This window comes from Naumovozyma castellii, chromosome 2, assembly GCF_000237345.1.
Source record: "Naumovozyma castellii chromosome 2, complete genome".
Lineage (NCBI taxonomy): Eukaryota > Fungi > Ascomycota > Saccharomycetes > Saccharomycetales > Saccharomycetaceae > Naumovozyma > Naumovozyma castellii.
In genome coordinates, this window is record NC_016492.1 from 1,195,156 (window position 1) to 1,218,673 (window position 23,518).

Genomic DNA, 23,518 nt, shown 5'->3' on the forward strand with positions numbered 1-23,518 from the left:
AGCCCATTTTTATCCCAGCAAAAGCTAGAACTAGACACACACAACCACAACACTACTGGTTATCAGTACCCCTTACTCACTCACTTACCAAACCCGATCACAATTAATACACTCTTTTTTTGGCAAAAAAATGTCAAAGAATAACACTATGACTTCCAATGTATCAGATATGCTGGCAAAACATCATCAAAATGAGCAGCATCTACTAAGCTTACAGCAAAGGACCCAAAGTTTAACGTCAGGAGGAGACCGTACAAATACATATCCCCAGCAAATGAACATGGGTGCAACCTCGCTGCAGCAAGAATCGTATTTGGTCCAACAACAACTCTTGCATCAACAACAACAACAACAACTGCAACAGGAGCAGCAGCAACAACAACAGCGGAATATTAACCCAAACGATACTCTCTCTTCTACATCTACAGCAGATCAAAATACTTTAACAAATAATAATACGTCATTTTCAAAAAGAAATAGTCTACAAAATAATATTCCACTAGAATCAATGATCTCTCCTTCCCAGCTTCACTCCAATGGCGGTATCCTTAATAACGTAAATCAAAATATTCTATCCGCTGATTCAAATATGAACGTTAGTATAGATCCTAATGTGCATATAAACTCGATTACGAATACAAACCCAAGTTTGACAAATGCAACGACTGGCACTGCAGCAAATAGTGCTCCTATAGTAAGGCAGTATCAACAAAATAACTCTCTAACAAGTACCCAATCAAGAATAAGAACATCCATGCAAAGATCAAGAGGAAATCAACAGCTAGATCCAAGGTCCCCACAGGTCATATTAATACCAACATCTGCACAACCTACTGATATATTAGCTGCTAGATTTTCTGCATGGAGAAATATAATAAGATCGATATTGGCGTATCTAACGGAAACTGCTTCAATTCAAGATGAAATTGTCAGGCAACAATTACGTTTGTCTCATGCCGTTCAATTCCCATTTTTTTCTTTAGATAATCAACATCAACCTTCATCTTATGAGGACAAAGCTACCCAAAAATTCTTTTTACCACAGGGAAATAATTCCATTCAGGATTTACCAACAATATTATTCAATTATCATAACAAGACAGCTAATAGTGCATCTGCCGCCTCTAGAGAGTTAACCAATGAAGTTATCCCTCGATTGGAAGATTTAAGAAGAGATCTGCTAATTAAGATTAAAGAAATTAAATCTTTGCAGTCTGATTTTAAAAATTCATGCATAAAGGAATTACAACAAACAAAGCAAGATTTGAGAAATTTTTATGATTCTTTAAAAGATGCCCGTTATTCTACACCTAAGCAAGATCCATATTTAACCAAGATTGTATTAGATAAGCAAATTAAGAGGCAAATATCTGAAGAAAATTTCCTTCATGAGGCATTTGATAATTTGGAAACTTCGGGTGCTGAATTAGAGAAAGTAGTAGTCATGGAAATTCAAAATGCATTAACTCAATATGCAAGATTATTGGGACAACAATCACAAATTGTATTTGATGATTTAATCGCAAAATTAGATTCAGGATTCTTCAATATTGATCCACAATTTGAATGGGATAATTTCATTGCCAGAGATCCAAATTTCTTGTTACCCAATTTACCTATGAGAAATTTCAAAAATATAATTTACAAAGCTCAATATGATCCCTTAACTTACCAAATTAGGTCAGGTTATTTAGAGAGAAGATCTAAATTTTTGAAATCGTATTCCAAAGGTTATTATGTTTTGACTCCATCATTCTTGCATGAATTTAAGACAAGTGACAGGAAGAAAGACTTGGTTCCTGTGATGTCACTGTCACTAACTGAATGTACTGTCCAAGAGCATTCAAAGAAAAATCCACAAGAAGCAAAATTTATATTGCATGCCAAACAAAATGGGCTTATTCATAAAGGACATAATTGGGTCTTTAAGGCAGATTCATATGAGGTAATGATGTCTTGGTTTCAAGATATTAAAGTGTTAACCACTGCTGCCAACTTGGAAGAAAAAGTTAAATTCATTAGGCAAAAATTAAATCTAGATGCAGATGGGAAACCTGTTTCTGGAACAAGAACAAGTACTATGAAATCACAACCAAGTAGAGACTCTACCATAACCGAAGCAAATGTCAATGCAAACAATAATGAAAATGATAGTCCAATCCCAAGAATAAGCATTCAACGCCCAACTTAGGGAAGGGTTTTTTTTTTCTTTTCAACATTACCATTTAATTCATTATACCATTTGTAACTAGGACAACCTCCACACTTCTCTGTAATACTTTAATAACACTAGCAATAGTTCTAATTAATATAATAACATAATCAATAATGTAATATTTGTTAGATTTTTTATCTCATAGTCTGTTTGTTTTTCTTTTCTTAATTTAAAAATGACTCTATATATACAAATACATATATAACTTGATATTCTTCATCCATTTATTTATCGATCTCTCAATTCAGTTACTAATTCCAGCAAGGGACCAAAGTCAGCGGCTCTTAATAATTGAAATTCTTGAGCAAACAGACAAAAATGTCTAAAACTAGTATTCAGCACTGTCTGTAAGCTTAATTCCAAGATTTCATTAAAGTGATGACAGTAAATGTGGGCATACACTCTGAATAACCTTCTTAAAATGGGGATAATAACTTTATCAATAAATCTATCTGGGAATACGCCATCTTTCTTAGCGGGGAAGATCATTTCATCGTCGAACTGATCTTGACACCACCTCATTAAACTTTCGACGTATTTAGGAGCAGATACGGAAACCGGTGGGATTCCCTTACCATATGACCATAAATATTCGTATTCATTCGTGGCAATCATTCGAGGACAAGATTGTGGAGAACAAAATTCCGTTATCGTACCATATAGCATATTAATTTGGTTATAAAAATCGACACAATGGACAGCCAACCATTCATTCTCGTCTTCTCCACGAGGTAATTTAACAGCTTGGTTCAAGACACCTTGAGAACCCAACGTCATCTCCACGATTTGTTTAATATCTTGATGTGTGGTCACTGTAGTACCCGGTTGTTGAACTATGTATGGCTTTTGGTGAGATGGCATATAATTAAAATCTGTCACTTGAGGTTGTTGAGAGTCTGATATTATAGTATTTGGTGGTTGTATGGGCAATTGAGGTTGTCTTGTTTGGGTGGTTGTGCCCAGATCATCAAATGGTCTGTTGTTTGTGTTGTTATTATTGGCATTGAAGTTCGTGTTACCGGCTTTTATGGGGGAGGATGGTCTTGAATTATCCTGGGAACGACCTTCTTGGTTTGAGTTATTCCATTTGAAACCTCTCGAGGAGCGGATTGTTTGACCGGGACTTAAATGGCTGATTTAGAAGTGTTCATTCTTGTTAGTATGTGCAAAGATGAAAAAGTGCGATGGATCTGGTTAGCAAAAACGTACAAATTTTGTAGGAAGGACATCTTGGTAGTTTTATATTATTCTAGAGACCTTAAAGGGAAGAGGTTACGGTTCTTGTCATGAACTATTAGCAATCAAACACTCATGGCTCAATATCAATATTTTATTCTGTTTGATTTGCGGTTTTGTTTGTCATTAGGGCACGTGTTAGGGTTTGTGTCGTATAAAACTAAACAAGCCCTTAGGGCTCGCTTTACCCCTCTAATTTGGGTTACCCGCAATAAGGGTTTTACATTCCGTCAAATTTCAGTGGATCAACTGGAAACTGCCTGAGGAATAGTGGGTAAATTGGTCATTTCCTGGAGGAATGGATGGATTACAGAGGGCAAATCACAGTTTTAACCGTTACAAACTCAATTAAAGCTATTTCTAATCAGATATATTATTGACCATAAAAGTATTCACCCAGAAATAAACATAAAATACCAATGTTCAAAGCGGTGGATTACTCCGGGGGAAACTCTAGATCGGAAACACCAGAGCATGAATTAGAACCCACAGCGTCTCCTCCGACTCTTAAAAATGCACCAATGACTAAAGTAGATGATGAACGCAACGGTGGTGAATCGAAAATACGGGAGGAAGATCCAGCATATGAGAGTAAAAGGGAAGGAAATCTAAGCTCCTTGCCATCTTTCCATCGAAGACCGCTCACTGATACCCCTGTGATTAGTCGATGGACATCTCCAAAGGTGTCAGAAGGGACAACCCCAGAAGCTAGTCCCAAGGAAAGTTCCATGGAGCTGTTGCCATTACAGGAGGAGGAAGGTGAAACTCCGGCCGAACAAGAACCCACTAGTGATGCAAGTTCTTCAACAATAACAGCTTCCACAATGACTAATTCGCATATTTCTGATACAAATGCATTTGATTCGAAAGTCTCATTCCCAAAAAGAAGACCCACCACAATTGATGTGCCTGGGTTGACAAAATCTAAGACATCACCAGATGGTATCATTTCCAGTGATGATTATGGATCTAAATTGGTTATTGTGATGGTTGGTTTACCTGCTACGGGTAAATCATTTATTACCAACAAATTATCAAGGTATTTGAACTATTCGATGTATTACTGTAAAGTATTTAATGTTGGGAACACTAGGAGACAATTTACGGAAAAGACGGGTTTAAATGAACAAGATTCTAAATTCTTTGATCCTCATAATGACCAATCGACTAAACTGAGGGATAAATGGGCTATGGACACATTAGATGCACTTTTAGATTATTTGTCTAAGGGCCCCGGTTGTGTGGGAATATTTGACGCCACCAATACTACAAGAGAACGTAGAAGGCATATTTTGAAGAAAATTCGTAAAAGAAACAAGTTCCTAAAAGTATTGTTTCTGGAATCTATATGTAGTGATAGAAATCTCGTTGAAAAAAACATAAAGCTAAAATTGTTTGGTCCTGATTATAAGGGTAAAAATCCACAAGCATCACTGAAGGATTTTAGAGAAAGATTAGCAAATTATATTACAGCCTATGAACCAATTGAAGACGAAGAAAACATCCAATATATCAAAATGATAGACGTGGGGAAAAAAGTGATCGCGTATAATATTGAAGGGTTTTTAGCATCACAGACGGTATACTATCTATTAAACTTTAATTTAACGGAAAGGCAAATTTGGATAACGAGAAATGGGGAAAGTCAGGATAATGCATTGGGAAGAATTGGTGGTAATTCGAGATTGACAAGAAGGGGCGAAAAATATGCAAAGGCATTAGCAAAGTTTATGGAAAAACAAAGAGCATTATTCTACGAAAGAAAAATTGAAACTCAATTGAAGCAAAGGCGTGAAGTCAAAAAGGATCAGGATTCACAGAAGAAGAAAATTGCACCTGTTCAGTTAAATGATTTCTTTGTTTGGACAAGTATGTTGACCAGATCCATTCAAACTGCGGAATATTTCAATGAAGATGAATACCCTGTAAAGCAAATGAAAATGTTAGATGAACTAGGAGCTGGTGATTTTGAAGGTTTAACATACCCAGAGATACAAGAACAGTTTCCTGAGGAATTTGAAGAAAGGCAACGAGATAAACTAAGATATCGTTATCCAGGAATGGGTGGTGAATCATACATGGACGTTATTAATAGACTCAGACCAGTCATTACCGAATTAGAAAGGATAGAAGATAGTGTGCTTATTATTACACACAGAGTCGTCGCTCGTGCGTTACTTGGATACTATATGAACCTTGGCGTTGATATAATCTCGAACTTGGATATACCCTTACATTGTGTGTACTGCCTAGAACCGAAACCATATGGTATAACATGGTCATTATGGGAGTACAATGAAGATACAGATGACTTTGCTCAAGTTCCAGAATCAGATCTAAATACAACACGAGTAAGGGAAATTGGCTTGGTACATAGGGAGAGAAGGTATTCTGTTGTCCCAACAGCACCTTCGAGTTCAAGTAGTTCACAAAGTGATTTCCTGGCAAGACGTGCGTTATCTAGATCTATCTCAATAAATGAGAATAATTTGAATGATTCCAAAACAAGAGGAAATAGAGTCAATATGTTGGACGGAGGAGGGACTTCAATATCAACGTTCCATTCCAGGCAGTTGCCTATGAGGCGCCATAATCAACCCGAACATAAAAGTAAAATACTTTCCAAACAAGCTTTTGAAATTGATAAATTAAACGAGAAACTTTCCTTATTGAAAAACAAATGCGATTCACTTGATGAGCGTAACAAGACGCCAAACGACGGCCAGAGTATGACGAGAAGTCAGAGCCATAGTTAAAGACAAATAGAGAATAATTTTTATATAATTAGGTTACTAAGAATCAAAATAAGTTGAAAGTTACCAATTTTTTAAACGCCATACATAATCTTTTAAGTTCAGTTCGAATCAAAGATGCTGTTGTAAAATTTATAATATATATCAAGTTTCAAAATAACTCTAGAAACCAGTTTATAAAGATCCATAGACAATACCAATCCCGTTGACCCACTGGCCGATACTACCATATATACCTAGGATATATTGACCATCTGGTGGTAATAAATCACCTAATCCACCCCCATTTTTATTACCTAGCATATCTGTCATGCGGCCATGATTTGTGGCCACTTGAATAGCATCCACCCACCATCCACCTCTGACATTGAAACCACTAATATATTCGCCCGGTTCTAAAATTATATCACTGTAACTTGAAGTTTCCTTTCCGAATAGAACATTGGGATGTTTATCAGAAAGGGACACATTTTCTTTAAATGATTGAGTCAACCTATTAACGTAGTTTCTCGAAGGAACATCAGGTACATTATCTTTACTAGTTGAATCTTTAAAATAAAACCTTAACCCGTCTAAGGCATTTCCATGGTAAACTCTTAATGCGATTACATCCTTAATTTTTATTCCAATAATTCCAGTTTCTTTACCACCTTCCAGTCTTCCCACAACATGGGACTTAAGACCTGTAACACCAGGTGCGAACCCATACTTTTCCATAGGAATAGGTTTAACCTTTAATAATGATGGGAAATTATCATAACATGACTGTGGACCATTCACTGATAAGACCTTCAGTTTGAATGAATTACCGAATTCAGGAATCTTATCTGGAGGGATTCTAGCACGCAAGTCATTTAATGACAAAATGATATCCTTTTGTGGTCCTGGGCCACCTAGTGAGACTGGTAAATATTCGATGTATCCCCTTGCTAAGTCACCGCAGACGATTTCAATGAGATATATTCCTGATTGTGAAACGAGGTGGCACGTTTCATTACCAAGCGGGTAGAATGAAGGTTGTTTGACACCATAATCCCCCAGTTTGCCAGGTCTCATAAAAGTAGGATCAGAGTAGTCCTCAGGTTTGGTAAAAGATGGGTGATACAAATACCTTAATAAATCTAGACGATGCCAAGTGCATTCCTCCTTTGGATAAATGGGTACTGCAGCTCCATTAGAATTAGTTCTTATACAGTACGATTCCTTTGTTAGAAAAGATCTATTCAACCTTGTATAATCTCTCAACATGACACCATTCTCTTGGTGAGGTGAGCCCAACAAATGGCCCATTTCATGCCAAAAGGCACCCATGGTAACTGCCAGACATTCCCAGTAGGAACCACACTCACCGTTGTCATTGGCCACTTCTTTCGTGGACGCCTTCGTCGCATCCAAAAAGTATGGTACGACTTGTTCCATTGAACTGGGCCAAGAATACATCCCATGGGAACCAAATATGGCTAGCTTAATATCATCGTTTCCTCCACCAAGAGCAGCATGTCCAGTAATAAGCTTACCATCCCAATGAGCATCCAGGTAAATACATGCGGCTTGCACAGGTCTTTGGATGTTAACAAAGAGGCCTCCATATTTCTTTAATGCGTCCATAGCGATTCCAAATAGCCCACCTGAATCCTTGGCGGCTTTATTTTGTTGAGCCACATCATAAGATCTAATTTCATCTGTGGTCTTTTCACTTCTAACTAGGTGAATTTTAATATTATTCCTCATTGGAAGCTTTTTTAAGGGACTATTTACAAATTCAGTGTCCATTGTATATTCTTCTGCGAAGTTAAATGTTCTATGGCCGAATCCATTACGCAACATTTGCTCATTGGTAAAAGCTTGCATCAACCTACCAGCAATTCTCAATTTCTTAATAGCCAGATACAGGTCGTTGCCTTTCTCCCTTTGTATTTGTTGTGCTGGTGAATCAAATTTCAAAGGTGAATCCTTTGCCAAGATTAGACATAAATGAATAGGTATGTTTTGAAATAAGGGTGTGTAATAGCAGCTAATCACTTGAGAAACATTCTTATCAGTAATAAATGTCAATTTGTTTTCCCCAGGAGTCAAAATAATTGTAGCCTTAAAGAAATCTGCATTAATTGGGAAGGTCAAAGGAGGCAATTGAGGGTGTTGTACCTGTATGGATTGAGATCCAGTAGAAGCCTTTGTTAACTTCCCGTGAATAATCAGACAAGGAGATACCACTTGCTCGTTCTGGTTAAGATTAAAGAACTCCATCTAAATGTATAGTAAAAGCAACGTTAGTTGGTATCTTGATACTATATTCTGTTGGTAACCAACTTGACCATAGATAACACGTATTCTCGAGGTTATTATGTATTATACGCCTATGACGCTTACGTAACAATTGCGCCTTGATGTGAAATTTCATTCAAGGGACAAGGTGGCCAACTTGATATATTTCAGCTCTGACAGTTTTGAGCTCTGCGACAAGATATTCAACTCTGAGACTTCCCCAAGGAAACCTTTAGGAAAACAATCCGTTGCTCTTATTTAAGTGAAAGCTTCCATAACTATTAGAATATTTCATTAACGGAAAGCTCAATGTCGAATCCTTCTCGTCCTAAAAAGCGTGTATATCCTACGGCTCAGTACGTAGCGCCTTCTAGCCCCAGCATGCCATTCCAAGGAGGTGCATTTAGTGGACAAACCATGCAATCTCAGGTTTCTGGTAGTGCTTCACCATATATGGCACCTTCAGGTCAATTTACTCAACCAATGAATGCATCAGACGCTCAAAATCAGCCTCAGTTTATGACTCCAGCTCAACAACAATTGAAACAACAAATAAGTCAAGCAACCACTTCTATGAATGATATGCACTTACACAATGTTCCTGTTATTGACCCAAATGCATATTACCAACCAAATAACGGGAACAATATTCAACCCACTGGAGAAAATAAACCATCGTTGACACCTGGCAGACCAACAAATAATCTGTATCCAGTCGATATATTGACTGAATTGCCACCAAAGATTAATGATTTAAACCTGCTTCCGCCTCCAATTTTACTAGAACCAGAAATTTCAACTAAATTCTCGGAATCCGTATATGCGTCCCCAGATTATATTAGATCCACTTTGAATGCAGTCCCTCAATCAAATGCTCTTTTGAAGAAATCGAAATTGCCGTTTGCGCTAATAATTAAACCTTTTAAACACCTACATGATATGAATGCTCCATTGCCTTGTAATGAGGATGAATTTGTTATTCGTTGCCGCCGTTGTCGTGGATATTTGAATCCCTTTGTTAAGATCCTACAAGTGGAAAGTAAATGGAGATGTAACTTTTGTGGATGTATTAATGGATTTCCGGACGGATCTGAGCATTTTCAACTTCCTAATTTATATAATCGAAACGAACTGACTTATTCTTCCATGGACTTTCTTCCTTCGTCCAGTTACTCTCAACAAGTGAAGGAAGAACCTCCGGCTGTTTACACTTTTGTTATTGATGTCTCAATTAACACCATTAAGAACGGATATTTGTTTTCTGTTGCCAATGCGTTAGTAAATTCTTTGGATCTCATTCCAAATCATGATAACAAAACTTTGATTTCTCTTATTTGTGCTGATAGCTCTTTGCATTATTTTTCAGTACCATTGGATACAGAAGATGGGCCCAAGGAAAGTTCCATGTTTGATATTTCTGATTTAGATGAACCATTCTTACCTACTTCAAATTCTTTATTAGTTTCATTATCTCAATGTAGAAACAACTTGGAACATTTACTGTTAAAAATACCTGAGATTTTCAAGAGCACTACAATTCAAAGTTTTGCCCTTGGCCCTGCTTTGCAGAATGCTTCTGAATTAGTTAAAGATAAAGGAGGTAAAGTAATTGTATGCTCATCTACTCTACCAAATATGGGTATTGGGAAGTTGAACCCAAGGGATGAAAGGGGGATATCAAACACTTCAAAGGAATCCAAGGACTTACTTTCGTGTCAAGATGCTTTCTATAGGAGTTTTACAGTGGAATGTAACAAATTACAAATTACAATTGATCTGTTCATTGCATCTGGTAATTATATGGATATTGCAACATTATCCAATTTGTCCAAGTATACAGGGGGTCAAACTCATTTCTATCCTCAGTTTCTTGGTTCAGTAGCCGCTGATTTCACCAAGTTCTCAAAGGAATTTTCGAGGCATTTATCCATGGATCTTTCATTCAGAACGGTAATGAGACCTCGTTGCTCTATTGGGTTAAGGATAGAGGATTCGTATGGTCATCTCTTCAACAGGTCGACAGATTTATGCTCTTTCCCTGCCATGCCAAGGGATCAATCCTACGTTGTTGAATTGTCTATAGAGGATAAGCTGACAGCGGACTATTGCTACGCTCAAATTGCATTTTTATATAGTACTGGTACAGGAAAACGTAAGATCCGTGTGCTGACCTTGGCATTACCAACCACCACGATTCTACATAATGTCTTTGCATCAGCAGATCAATTGGCAATTGCGACCTATTTTGCTAGAATTGCTACTGAAAAGGTAATGAAGAATTCCTTTGATCATGCAAGATCATTCTTGAATACATCATTGGAAGAAATACTGATAAATTACAGGAAAGAAATTGTTGTTGAGAATAATGCAGGTGGTGTTACTCTTAGATTTTCAACTAACTTGAAGATGCTTCCCCTATTAGTTCATATGCTATTGAAAAATATAGCATTTAGGAAGGGTGTGATACCAAGTGATCTTAGAGCCATAGCATTAAATAACATGGAATCCTTGCCTTTGAAATATTTGATAAAGAATGCGTACCCAACAGTTTATTCGTTGCATGATATTCCCGATGAGGCAGGTTTACCCGATGAAAATGGTGTCATTGTGATGCCACCACCAATGAATGATACAATCTCATCATTTGAAAAATATGGGTTGTATTTGATCAACACACCAAACGAACTAATATTGTGGGTGGGTGGTAATGCCATCCCTGAATTGGTTTCAGATGTATTTGGATTGCAAGATGTTTTCCAGGTTCCCAATGGGAAAAATGAATTACCTGAATTACCTGAATCTGAATTCAATCAAAGATTGAGAAGTATAATTGAGAATATCAGAGCTAATGATGATGAACAAATCACCTACCAAACTCTGTATATTGTCAGAGGTAACTCTCAAAATGAACCAGCAAATTCATCTCAAAACAAGGAAATTGTACCTTTAAGAAATTGGGCTGTAAGTTTTTTGGTGGAGGACAATGTCGTGGGTTGCGAATCATATCGTGAATTCCTTCAAAATTTGAAAACAAGACTTAACAAATGATGGGTCTTGGTTTATATAGAAAACAATGTCGTTTATGTATATTATGTGTTTGTAGTTATTAATTTAATAAAATATTCTATTTCAAGACTTTATTTTACGCTTTATTCTATATAAATAATGGATCGTTTGAGGCCAGTATTGATTTTGAATGTCTTGCATGTTACTGGTAAATTTCCTTCTTTTATTTTTTCTTTTAAATACCTTTCAAACTCAACAATACTCCCACCAACACCAAAATATATATCTTTAGCTGCCAAAAACTGTTTGACTAATACGTTGCTGTATGATAACTTCAGATCTAACAAAGTTTCAGCAACGACTGGTAGGTTATCTGGTTGGTAAATAGTTTCCGAAGTGAGTACTAAAATGTTGTTACCAGCTGGAATAATAGAATGCAGTATATTTGTAAATTTTCTACCCCATGAGCCAGATATCAATTGAATATTCAAATTTCTTTGCTTCAAATCCTCATAAAATGCATCTAATATTGCTGAAGTGAGAAGTAATTCGTCATCTACTATCGGGACACTTGGGTCCTCACTTCTTTGCAGCTCAGCGAAGAGTTTATCATCCAGGGCGTATTTAGCCCATGTTATTATCATATTTGGTAAACTGACAAGCCTCATAACACTTGTATTATAATCGGATAGGATTAACGTTTTATTTTGCGCCTTTGTTAATAAAAGCTTGGAGAGAATATATTCACTTGGCAAAGAGGTACCGCATCCCAACTCTAAGTATGTATCGAACTGATCCAATTGATAGGTTTGGTTATTTAAAAGATCTACCAAATCGACAGAACATTCCCATGATTTCAACCCACCTTCGTAAACATTCTTCCTTAAATCCTCAGATGTGTCACCAATAAGGATATGATTCAATTCTGCTATCATGGAAGCAGAATTGTCATCTGATTCCATCATTAGCTGATGTTTGACATCGAATAATTCTCTTCTGTACAATGGATATGAGGTCTCTGGAGTAACAAATTTTTCAAATGTCAACCTAACATCTTTCAAAGATCTTAACATTGCGGAAAGATCTTCCATTTGAGCTTGAATGACATCAGGAAGTAATAAATGTTGTGAATCTAACGGATTCTCTAGATTTTCAGCTTTAATATTGGAGTCATTAACAATTCCATTATCAGAGAGTTCATCATCACTAAAATCATTGGATGTGAATCCAAATGAGAAAGACATTTGTTGCAATTAGTGAAAGAGTTTTTTCTGTTTGGTCATTTGTATTTATTATTTGAGATAAAGAATCGATGAGTTGAACTTTTTTTCTCTTCATTTTTGAGAAATTCTCGACAGCGCTTAAATCCATTATGTAATCCATGTGTGTATTGTTTAACGTTACATAATAACTTTCCACTATTACCTTAATAGATTCAGTGCAACTAAAATCAATTCTTTCTCTAAAAGATTCAGTTTAAGGTTCAGCAGATGGATGTTTTTGAAGGAGAATGGGAAAATAGTTTTGCCTGCTGAAAGTAATCAAATCAGTAGTAATACTGTTTCAAGATATACCAAACATTCATTCTGTCTGATTCGGGAATATATGTATTTTTCTGTATAAATAAATAAATAAAATTTCAATAATTAATCAAACAATGACTTAAATGGAAAAGGGGAGTAAAGATTGTCCATAAAGATTGTTTATTTGGATTGTACTTGAGAGTATCCACCCCATGGATTAGCATTCTTAGACTTCAAATATTCATCTGACTTCATTTGCCATTCCTTGTTCATAGTCTTTGGATCGTCTTCTGCAAACTGTCTTACAAAGAAAAAGAAACCTAAGCTGAGAACTAAACCAAGAGCAACACCCTTGGCGATGAAAGCTTGGTCACCCTTAGCATGAACAGGCCTTCTTGGTCCCCATTCACCGTATGAGATATACCATGCTGCTTGTTTCTCATTTTGGGTCAATTCCTTCCATGGTAATTTTTGACGTTCCGTTAATTTTGCAACAAGTTCTTCTTGTTCTGTATTTGGCATAGTTTCCCATCTCTTATTAATATCCATAATTGTAGCGTTCGATATAGCTTGTGTGGAAGCCAATCTGATGGAATTCAAACCTACTAGACGAGAGTTCAAGGTTCTCCCAACCCCTAGAGTATTACGTAACACTGTTCAAATTAGTATTCCTGGTTAGTATATATGATAAAATCTCGCAACATATGCATTTTGTGGCACATACTATTTCTTGTTCCTTGTTAGATGTGTTGTTTCGTTCAGTTTTAGAAAAGCCTTATTGTTAAACAATAACTATATTGTTTGGTGAGCTACGATTGCTTTCTTATACTTTTGCTTCGAAGATCCCAGACGCAGTCCGCGATAAAATTCCTGCCAATCAGCGCGGACTAGACAAGTCCCTGCGTTACCCGCAAAAGTGCAGAAATCGCTTATGTAAGCTGTTATTGCCATCAACTATTACGTTGTATATATATGTAGATCTTTACCAATAAATATTACCAGTATGGACGGCTCGATTGTGGACTCGCTGACAGAAAATTTGAAACGTCCTGTCTATGTTGTAGTCTCACAGGTAGGTTTGCTTGTCGGAGGGAATTGGTTTCTGTCTCTAACAACTTCCTTTTAGGGTAATGCAAGTCAGTAATGTTATTGACAATGTCAGCAGTATCATTGTCAAACAATTCAATTTCTATCATGTTGGAGCTTATTGTTTTATACACCTCTGCATCGTCAACTTGGATATTCTTCCAGGGAATCCAATGCATCGGCAGTCTAGCGAATTTTGTATACTCAGATGCTTCAATGGAAACTCTAGTTTGAATATCATTAGCATCAAACAGTACTCTGACTTGAGAGGATTTATTGTCCTGTAGATTGTTAGAGTCACCACCATTCAAGAATATAAACTTTAATAAGTTCCAGAGCTGTTCTTTATGATCATTTTCCACTTCAAATTCTGTATGCTTCAACAGCGCTAGATCTTTCAAAATAACATACGCTTGCAAATCCAACACATACATCACATCATCCTTAGAAATATAATACAAGGGCAAAAAGTTCTTATAATTGTCCATTGTTGTTAAGTCAATTAATCTTAGTCCAATTGGGTACATTGAGCGTATCATACGCTTTTTATTGAGATCGTCTTCTAATTTCTGCTTCTGTTTTACTAGTAATTTAGTCTTCTTTTCTTCCTCTAATCGTTTACTCTCTTCGATTTTTTGTCTCTCTTTCTCTTCAATTCTTTTCTGTTCATCTTGTGCTAACTTCTCCAATAATTCTTGTTCTCTTCTTTTCTTATTTTCTAATCTCTTTTGAATATATTCCTCTTCAGCCTTTAGTCTCTGTTCTTTCTCTGCAGCTGTTTCTTCGTGCACCTTAGGTAGAGCAGGAACTGTGAGAGTAGTTGGTGTAACTGCACCGATATGCTTATTTTGATCAGAACTTGAGACCACAATTGAGTTATGTACTTCGCTCGGGTCATCATTAGGGATGGAATTAGATGGAGTAGTAGTTGTTGTGACTCTTCTCTTTTTGCTTGGATTGACGTAAAGTATATCTTCCTCTTCGTCTCCCTCTAAATCTTCATTTTCATTTTCGTTGTCATCGGTATCATCCTCAGAAGACGATTTTTTTCTCCTCTTTTGTGTAGCATCTTTGATATAACTAACATTTTCAGTATCATCCTTAGAAACAAACGTGCTAGGACTTGACGCTTTTTGTGATTCAATATGAATTTTCCTGTCTTTCAATGACTCATCTTCTTCATCAACTGGAGTACCTGCCTTTTTAAAGGCATCTTTTAGTAATTCAATTTCTTCAACATTAATGATCCCCATCATACTATTCTTAGCATAATAAAGTGCCGTTTTACCCATCTTATTCTTAACGGTAACTTTGGCACCTGCTTCCAATAGCAATTTTACTGTACCTAAATGTCCTCTACCGACCGCCATCATAAGGGGACTCATGTCATCCTTTGATAACTTATTTACTTGTGCTCCAAATGCTAGAAATAAACTGGTGATATCTTCATGACCAAATTTGACAGCCTCCAAAAACGATTTGAAATCCACACGACCACCATTTTCTAAGTATTGACCCACATATGCTAATTTACCATCTCTTGCAGATTTAAACAGTTTCTCTTTACCATCTCTAGAAGTTAAGTCCGTCCAGAAAAATTCTTCCTCTGTGTTGATTTTGGAAAAATCTGCGTTATTTCCTTCTAAGGAAGAAGATCTGTTCTCTAAATTGATACTTTTTTTATTATTTGGATGGACGGTAGTTCCTTCATTATCACTGTGTTTCAAATTTATGTCGTGGTTTTCAAGTTTCCACTTCCTCGTGGCTGCTCTTAGACATTGTTTTATTTCTCTAACGATCTCCTTTTCCTGTTCATCTAGGTCAGAATCCTCTTCGATCGATTCATAAGCTGTGATACCCTTCGCATTAGTAATTGTTGGATCTGCACCATTTTCCAGAAGAAGTTGTACAACATCTAAATGCCCATTTGCTGAGGCATCAACTAATGGTGTATCTTGAAACATTTCATAGGACTGGATATTAACATTTGCACCATTATCTATTAGTAATTTGACTATACTTATGTGGCCATTTAATGCGGCTTCGTGTAGGGCTGAATTCCCTGCATTATCTTGATCATTAACATCATATCCTTCCTCTTCGATTAATCTTTTTGCAACATCGTATTTACCTTTATCACAGGCAATCTGTAGTCTATTTCTACCCCCGGAATCTCTATATACGTTCTTCTTTTGTTTAGATATCTTGGGTACAGCAATATGTGATGGTTTTGTTCTCTTTGGAGGACTTGAAGCAATTTTATTATACTTCTCTCTAGGCTTTCCATTTGTTTTGATAGGCGAACCTTCACTATGGAGTACACTACTTGTTATGTTAAAACTTCCACTTTCTTCGATGTCGGATAACGCAGAATCAGAATCGTTTCCATTTGCAAATATATCATTTTTATAATCCGGTGTTCTTCTATCCCCTCTCACCAATCTCCCTCTTTTAGGTTTCAGTGGTGAGTTTTCAGCTGTTGGAGCTTCATCCATCAACTCGTCATCTGTAGCTTCCTCATTTTTATCCAATATACTCTCCTCCTTTAACGGTTCTAAAATCTCTTGACTTATCTTAGGTTCCTTCAGAATAGCTTGAAGATTTTCTCTCGAAAACGATTCATGTTCATTAATATCTGTCCTACTCGATTCCCTTTGATTCAGTGGTATCTCTATGTCTTCATTTGCATTACTAGCATCGTTTAAGGTATCTTGTATGGGAAGAGCTTTATGCCCCATATCCTTGGGAATCAATTCTTCATTTGATTGATTTATTATAGAATCTTTTTCTTTCTCCGTATCTTGCTTGGGTTTAATTATTTTTTCTTGAAGTTGGTGAATTGGTTCAATTGTATCATTCTTTTGAGATGTGCCATTGTCGTTATTGCTTTCATGAGATGGAATTATCTTTTCTTCTCCTTTTTCTTCTGTTTCTTCTTCTTCGTTAATAGCATCCTTTGCTATTTTCTCTTGTTGAGCTATTCTTTCTAGTTCTTCCTTTCTAGAATTGACATTGGATAAGTAATTGCTTAATGATCTCTTCTTGACAGCTTGTTGATTTGTTGTTTCAGGCATATTGTTTCGGGTGCAGTAAAGGATATATATACCAAAACCTGTTAGTCCTATAAAATTTAGTGAAAGCTGTTCGAATATTCGAATAATGTCGCCAGTTGCTAAACTATCTTGCCAAATAATACAGATTAAGTTCACTTCACTTAAAGATGAGAACGTATTATGTTTTTTTTATTGTATTCGATTCTCATGACGGGTCTTTTTTGTGAAAAAATCCATTTGACAGGGTAAGGCCCACCAAAACAGAAAATTTCAAAGAATGTGTGTTTCATTAAAGTTGAAGGACTCTAAAAGATAAACTAAAGAGTGCTTTCAATTTGGTATAAACTTTTATAGATTAATAAATCTTTATTTATTTTTGAAGATAGTATTTTAAACAGAAATATTTACATAACAAATATTTCTAATAAAAACTAAAGAATTAAAAAAAAACAACCTATTCTAGCTTTACATTTTAAAATTGAAGCAACTCAAGTATATTTTAAACCTGCTCTGTTATAATAAGTTCATTTATTTTTGATTTTAGAGCCCAGTTCTAAGTTTTGCAATTTAGATGTAAAGGAAAACGTAAGTCCGGGTAACACCAGAAGAAAATCGGAACAAGCCCATTGGCTGATTATAGCATCTATTAACATCCTGAAGATCAATTGTTGAGTTACTACATTTAGATCCCAGTTGTCAACGATAAAATCTTTATCCATAACAAGGTAACTACCACTCTTTACCTTTTTCTATTACGCAATATGTCACCTCCCTTCTTTAATGATATCTCAAAGGACATCAATGGTCTTTTAAACAAGGACTTCTACCACAACACCCCTGCTGCTGTCGTAGTTAACACTGTCACAAACAATGGTGTCAAATTTACCGTCAATGCTAGGCAACCAGTCAAGGAAGGTCCGTTGCAAGCTAATGTGGAATCTAAATTCTCGGAAAAGACTACAGGTTTGACATTAACTCAAGGCTGGTCCAACCAAAACAGATTGAATACCAAGATTGATTTGGCTGATTTGGCCCCAGGTTTGAAAAGTGAATTTGTTACCAGTTTCATTCCAAATGGTGCTAAGACTGCTCAACTAAATTTGAGTTTCGTTCAACCTTTCTTCGCTGCTAAGGGGGTCTTCGACTTATTTAAGACGCCATCCTTTGTCGGGAACTTGACCTTGGCTCATGAAGGTCTTGTTGGTGGTGCTGAATTTGGTTACGACATTACAGGTGGTACTATTTCTCGTTATGCTTTGGCATTGGGTTACTCCGCCCGTGATTACACTCTAGGAATTTCCATCAATGAAGCTCAAATTACCTCTGCTTCCTTTTATCAAAGTATAAGCAAAATTTTACAAGTTGGTGCCAAAGCAACTTTGAACCCAAAGAAAGGCTCTAACGTCAACATTGAATTCGCCACCAAGTATAACCCAGATGCTACCTCTCAAGTCAAGGCTAAAATTACTGATGCTGGGTTAATGACTTTGTCATATAAGCAAGATTTGAAACCAGGTATCACTTTAGGTGTTGGTACTTCCTTAGATGCTTTGAAGTTGAACGAACCCGTTCATAAGATTGGCTGGTCTTTATCTTTCGATGCTTGAACGAGATAGATAATAAACGCATTTTCTCTCGATCCTTCGCTTATTAACTGATATGATATATAATATATAAAGAAGTTGTAAATAAGTAAAAAGGTTGTCTTTAATATATATTCAACATATAGTGTCGAATTTTCATACTCGAACTCACACATTTAGGCATTGAATATCCTCTTTCTGTCACCGAATTTTCATGGCATGAGCGAACAAAAAAAACGGTATTGAAATATAGCTCTTCAATGACGACAAAGAAACTTTTGAGTTTAAGAGAGGTCAACAGAAGTCTAACCAGAACAACAACTAATCATGTCTTCACTTTGTGATGAAGTGGAAACAAACATTTCAGAAGACTTTGGTTTCAAAGGTTTAGGTTTGAAAAAGATCTTGCCCTCATACAATGAGAAGTTACCATTCACGACTTTACAGAATTTAGACATATTAAACGCCAAATCATTATATGTGGCATCATCTGGCGGTAAGACGATCATTGGTGACTTGCAAAACCTAAGGGATTCAGTCACAAACCAGGAGGAGGAATCAAAGATCGAATTGACTACAAATTGGGAGAACGATACAGGGGACGTCGTATTCGTTAAATTCTGGGGCGATAGTAAAGTTATATTGGTTACTTTGGAGGGGGAAATATTATCCGTCAGCCTAGAGTCATTGGGTTTTCCAGAAACAATTCATTCTCTGGAAGTGCGCATAAAATCCTTATTTTTATACCAGGATAGTCTTTACCTCCTAGATACTCAAGGTACTTTATCAATATTTGACCTCTCGAAAAAGAACCTAACAAAAGTACTGGAAGATCAAGTCGCATCATTTGATATTTTAGATACACGTTTGACAGTACTTTTGAAGAATCAAGATGTACAAGTTTTCAACATTAATGGACCATCTATCGAACCATCGAGTGGATTTTCAACTCCAGTAGAAGTAAGTGCTGAATTGTCAGATGGATATGAACCAATTGGGCTTAAATGCTTATCAAGTACTCAATTGCTGGTGGTATTCGGAATGCCGGTATCAGAATCAAGCGAAGATGTTTCCTATGATCAGAAAACATACCTGGTAAATAACTCAAACGAAGAAAAGGTGGAATACCATGAATCTTTTGATATGATTCCAGCTTTTGGCTCAGTTTTAAGGTATCCAACTTTTTATACCATTATTTTGCCCGATCTAATAGAGAACTCTAAAAATGTGGACATTATAGCCTCTGCATATGCAAGTGAATTAACGCTTTTACATTTTAATGAAGTGGTTGAGCCTAATCAAGATAGTGAACGAGCTGTCCTCCCAATAAGTAAAGAGACTGGAAACGACACTAATCCAGTCGGTATCGCGCTAGATTTTGTAACGAGTGGAACTATCGTTGAGCCTTGCAGTGGTGTTGATAAAACATCTAAGCTCCCATTGATTTACATTCTAAATGACGAAGGTACTCTTCAAATCGAAGGATTATATCATGCGTCAGCTCTAAAACAGGGAAAGTTTAATGTTCCTGAAATATCAACAACAACAAATCTAAATTCATTGAAAATTTCAGATAATAATCCTGTACTTGCATCTCAGCCAAGCCAAAGTGATGTACCATTTGAAGAACAGGATGAAACAGTCCCAAACACAAGCCCATTTAACAACACCAGTGCCTTCTCGATGTCATCTGTTCAACCTAAGTCGGGAAAACTAGAATCAAGTTCTCCAGCACTGTCAAACAACACCACTTTGTTTGGGAACATCAACAAACCAAATGAAGAAAATCCATTTACGTCGAAGAGTAAAGGATCATCACAAGCAGGAAGTTTTTTTAATTTTGGCTCGAAAACAGACTCACCATTTACAAAACTAAATTCTAATAACGACCAAAAAGCTGACAGTTCATCATCTTTTAGCTTTTCAAGCTTTGGAAACAAGTTAACTTCTGAACCAAAATCCTTTGGGCAGCCCTCTTCTACACTAACATTCGGTAATTCTGCCTCTGAAGCAACTAACACAACACCTACATTCGGTACACCTGCATTTGGATCAACAGCTCCTGTACCTGCGTTTGGAACACCTGCGTTTGGTGCGCCAGCTTTTGGAACAACCACTGCAGCACCAGCATTTGGCACGCCTGCCTTTGGAACGACCAATACAGCGCCAGCATTTGGTACCACAGCATTTGGAACTTCAACTGCAGGTACTGAAACCAAAGCTCCCTCATTTGGATCAGGTGCTAGCAAAGCAGGAGAAGTATCACAACCTACCTTTGGGAAGCCAGCATTCGGAACCTCTTTTGGTTCGCTTGCATCAGCTTCTGACGACAAAAATGGCAATAAAGGTTTCGCATTTGGAAAACCACAATTTGGTAGCAGTGCAACTGGTACAACATCATCTCCTTTTGGAATGCTATCATCTGGTGAATCTGGCTTTGGCAAGTTGTCAATGGAATCTAAGAACGCTGAAGGAAACTCTTCGACTCCATCCAGTACGGCTGCATTAAAGGAGTCTCCATTTGGCCAGCCCATTTTCAATTCCAATGCATCAAAGGACCAAGCTTCACAACCACTATTTACCGATTTCAACTCTAACCTAAAAGAGGTGTCTACCATGGAATCTCCTTTCGCTAATTTTGGTGAGAAGAAGGAAGTTGACGAGGTTGAGAAAGAGAAAGAAGAAAACGAGGCAGAATTAGATGACTCCACAGTTGAAGGGACTCCAATTGAACCAACAAATGACAGAATATCAGCACAACCTAATATAACAATGGAGGCCAACGAGTCAACAGAGGACTCGATTTCCGATATAACGAATCGGATCAAGAAAACTGCCAACATAAGTACACCCCTGGTAGATTCTCATTTTTCCATACCAGCTGCTACTCAAGAAACAAGTGAGTTTAAAACAGATTCGCCATTCTCCTCATTCACAAATGAATTGAATAAGAGTACAGCTCCAACCTTTACGTTTAATAAGGAACTCAAAGAAGAGAAGCAGATTGCCAGTGTAGATTCTTCAGAACAACCTTTAAAGGACATTAAAAGACAGTCAGAGTTATCCACAGCCTCTGATACTGAATTCAGAATTCCTTCTAATGGAACTGATAATAAAGAAGCAGTAGAAGAGGAATCTGCATCAAACACATCAACTGATAATGAATCTTCAGACTTCGAAGGCAAAAAAGAAAATGAGTCTACTGATGCTGAGATAAAGGATACTATTGAAGGACAACAAGTACCTACTAGTAGCAAGCAAGAAGATAAAAAAATTTCAGATGACGAACACTCGTTAGCTCGCAATACAGAATATTCTTTAAATCAAGCCACAAAGTCTGAATCAGCTACTGTCATGGCTGAAGAGACCGAGTCAGTTAGCAACCTCGAAGATGACGAAAGTGAAGAAATAAAATCCACAACTGAAAGTGATAATGAAAGTAGCCACCATGTGATCAAAATTGGATTAAACGAGGAAGATGGTATTTCAAATAACGAGACGCAAGTAAAAGGAAACACAAACAAGACCTCTGACGAGACAAATATAGACAAAGAGGAAGAAATCGGTGAAAACCAAAATAAAGACTCAGACAATGAGGTCGAATCCAAGCTTTCTAATGAATCTTATGTTGATGTAGATGAGACAAGATCCGAAGAATCAGAATCTGCATCTCCTGTTGAAGAAGAGTCTACCTATATCAAAGTAGTCGATGCTAGTCTTCAGACCCACTACGATGACATGTCTGATGCTTACATTCAAACAGACCCTGTTTTAGAAGTGAGTCTGCATGTTCAAACAAAAACCAAACCTACATCATCTATTGGTTGCCAAACAGACCCAATTGAAAATTGTTCTTTCAACGTACAATCGTTTGAACATGATGAGAATTATTTAGCTGAAGTTTGTAAACCGAAGCCACTGGGGAAGTACTTCTCAGGCGCATCTGTTAAAAGTGTTCCACATACTTCTCAAGATCCTGTAATGATTTCGATGGAGTCCACCTACCAACTTACAACTGCAGAGTTATCAGTTTTATTTGATAATATTAAGAATATGGATGAATTCTTCAAAGATCAATGCACGCAACATTTAGAGGAGCGTACAAAGAGATCCATTTCCAATATGTACATATGGAGAGTGCCTGAAATTGAGAAGTTAAATGATATTGTGAGATTAGAATCTGCTTCTTATATGAAAACAATAACCTCTATCCAAGAATTTGAAGGTCCTATATCGACTTATATGAACGATATTCTAAAAAAAATTGATAATGATATGATTCAAATTAAGGAACAATTGCTGCAAATAGAATACTTGAACAGTCCCGACTCAAATGGTCAATTGGGCAGCCTGAAGGTTCATCAATCTGAAATACGTTCTAAACTACGTGGAAAGATGCATAGTATTTTAAAAGAAATAAATCACATATCAGAATCATTGAATATTTTGAAAATTTATGCTATTAGAGATAAAAAGCTAGATGAAAATCCATTAGTATCCAAATTAACATTTGATTCTCCAAGTAGTATGAAAGTACTTAGAGAAATTAAGGACTTACGTACTGACCTCCAAGATCTACGAAAAAGTAGGACTGACCAAAAAGAAGATGATGCCAATATGTCATTAGTGAAAAGAGACATTGAATCAGCTGAGATTGTCGAAGCCGGTCTATTATTAGACACTAGAAAGGAAGTAGGAGAATTTTTCAAAAGATTGAATGCAGAACGTTTCTGATCTAGATTAGAATCTATATAGTCTCTGTATATCTGAAGTTTAACACTTAAAAAAAAAATTGTCA

The 23,518-nt window shown here is 36.6% G+C and overlaps 10 protein-coding genes across 10 annotated transcripts; 5 read left to right on the forward strand and 5 right to left on the reverse strand.

Moving 5' to 3' along the window:
• Nucleotides 1-130: 130 nt before the first annotated feature.
• On the forward strand, nucleotides 131-2,191 carry SLM1 (phosphatidylinositol 4,5-bisphosphate-binding protein; the record flags this gene model as incomplete). Its single annotated transcript, XM_003675041.1, has 1 exon — nucleotides 131-2,191. The coding sequence occupies one exon, from the start codon at nucleotides 131-133 to the stop codon at nucleotides 2,189-2,191; it is 2,061 nt and encodes a 686-aa protein (XP_003675089.1).
• Nucleotides 2,192-2,443: 252 nt separating this feature from the next.
• Nucleotides 2,444-3,444, reverse strand: MOB1 (Mob1p; the record flags this gene model as incomplete). Its single annotated transcript, XM_003675042.1, has 2 exons — nucleotides 2,444-3,347; nucleotides 3,425-3,444. The coding sequence occupies 2 exons, from the start codon at nucleotides 3,442-3,444 to the stop codon at nucleotides 2,444-2,446; spliced, it is 924 nt and encodes a 307-aa protein (XP_003675090.1).
• A 426-nt stretch (nucleotides 3,445-3,870) lies between these two features.
• On the forward strand, nucleotides 3,871-6,207 carry PFK26 (6-phosphofructo-2-kinase; the record flags this gene model as incomplete). Its single annotated transcript, XM_003675043.1, has 1 exon — nucleotides 3,871-6,207. One exon carries the CDS (start codon nucleotides 3,871-3,873, stop codon nucleotides 6,205-6,207), a length of 2,337 nt encoding a protein of 778 aa, XP_003675091.1.
• A 171-nt stretch (nucleotides 6,208-6,378) lies between these two features.
• Nucleotides 6,379-8,451, reverse strand: NCAS0B06370 (putative metalloendopeptidase; the record flags this gene model as incomplete). Its single annotated transcript, XM_003675044.1, has 1 exon — nucleotides 6,379-8,451. The coding sequence occupies one exon, from the start codon at nucleotides 8,449-8,451 to the stop codon at nucleotides 6,379-6,381; it is 2,073 nt and encodes a 690-aa protein (XP_003675092.1).
• A 327-nt stretch (nucleotides 8,452-8,778) lies between these two features.
• Nucleotides 8,779-11,517, forward strand: SEC24 (COPII subunit SEC24; the record flags this gene model as incomplete). The annotated part of the gene is made up of 1 exon (XM_003675045.1): nucleotides 8,779-11,517. The coding sequence occupies one exon, from the start codon at nucleotides 8,779-8,781 to the stop codon at nucleotides 11,515-11,517; it is 2,739 nt and encodes a 912-aa protein (XP_003675093.1).
• A 101-nt stretch (nucleotides 11,518-11,618) lies between these two features.
• Nucleotides 11,619-12,719, reverse strand: HPM1 (protein-histidine N-methyltransferase; the record flags this gene model as incomplete). The annotated part of the gene is made up of 1 exon (XM_003675046.1): nucleotides 11,619-12,719. One exon carries the CDS (start codon nucleotides 12,717-12,719, stop codon nucleotides 11,619-11,621), a length of 1,101 nt encoding a protein of 366 aa, XP_003675094.1.
• A 459-nt stretch (nucleotides 12,720-13,178) lies between these two features.
• Nucleotides 13,179-13,547, reverse strand: COX5B (cytochrome c oxidase subunit Vb; the record flags this gene model as incomplete). The annotated part of the gene is made up of 1 exon (XM_003675047.1): nucleotides 13,179-13,547. The coding sequence occupies one exon, from the start codon at nucleotides 13,545-13,547 to the stop codon at nucleotides 13,179-13,181; it is 369 nt and encodes a 122-aa protein (XP_003675095.1).
• A 446-nt stretch (nucleotides 13,548-13,993) lies between these two features.
• Nucleotides 13,994-17,158, reverse strand: HOS4 (Hos4p; the record flags this gene model as incomplete). Its single annotated transcript, XM_003675048.1, has 1 exon — nucleotides 13,994-17,158. The coding sequence occupies one exon, from the start codon at nucleotides 17,156-17,158 to the stop codon at nucleotides 13,994-13,996; it is 3,165 nt and encodes a 1,054-aa protein (XP_003675096.1).
• A 740-nt stretch (nucleotides 17,159-17,898) lies between these two features.
• On the forward strand, nucleotides 17,899-18,744 carry POR2 (putative porin POR2; the record flags this gene model as incomplete). The annotated part of the gene is made up of 1 exon (XM_003675049.1): nucleotides 17,899-18,744. The coding sequence occupies one exon, from the start codon at nucleotides 17,899-17,901 to the stop codon at nucleotides 18,742-18,744; it is 846 nt and encodes a 281-aa protein (XP_003675097.1).
• Nucleotides 18,745-19,047: 303 nt separating this feature from the next.
• NUP159 (FG-nucleoporin NUP159) lies at nucleotides 19,048-23,454 on the forward strand (the record flags this gene model as incomplete). The annotated part of the gene is made up of 1 exon (XM_003675050.1): nucleotides 19,048-23,454. One exon carries the CDS (start codon nucleotides 19,048-19,050, stop codon nucleotides 23,452-23,454), a length of 4,407 nt encoding a protein of 1,468 aa, XP_003675098.1.
• Nucleotides 23,455-23,518: the final 64 nt, after the last annotated feature.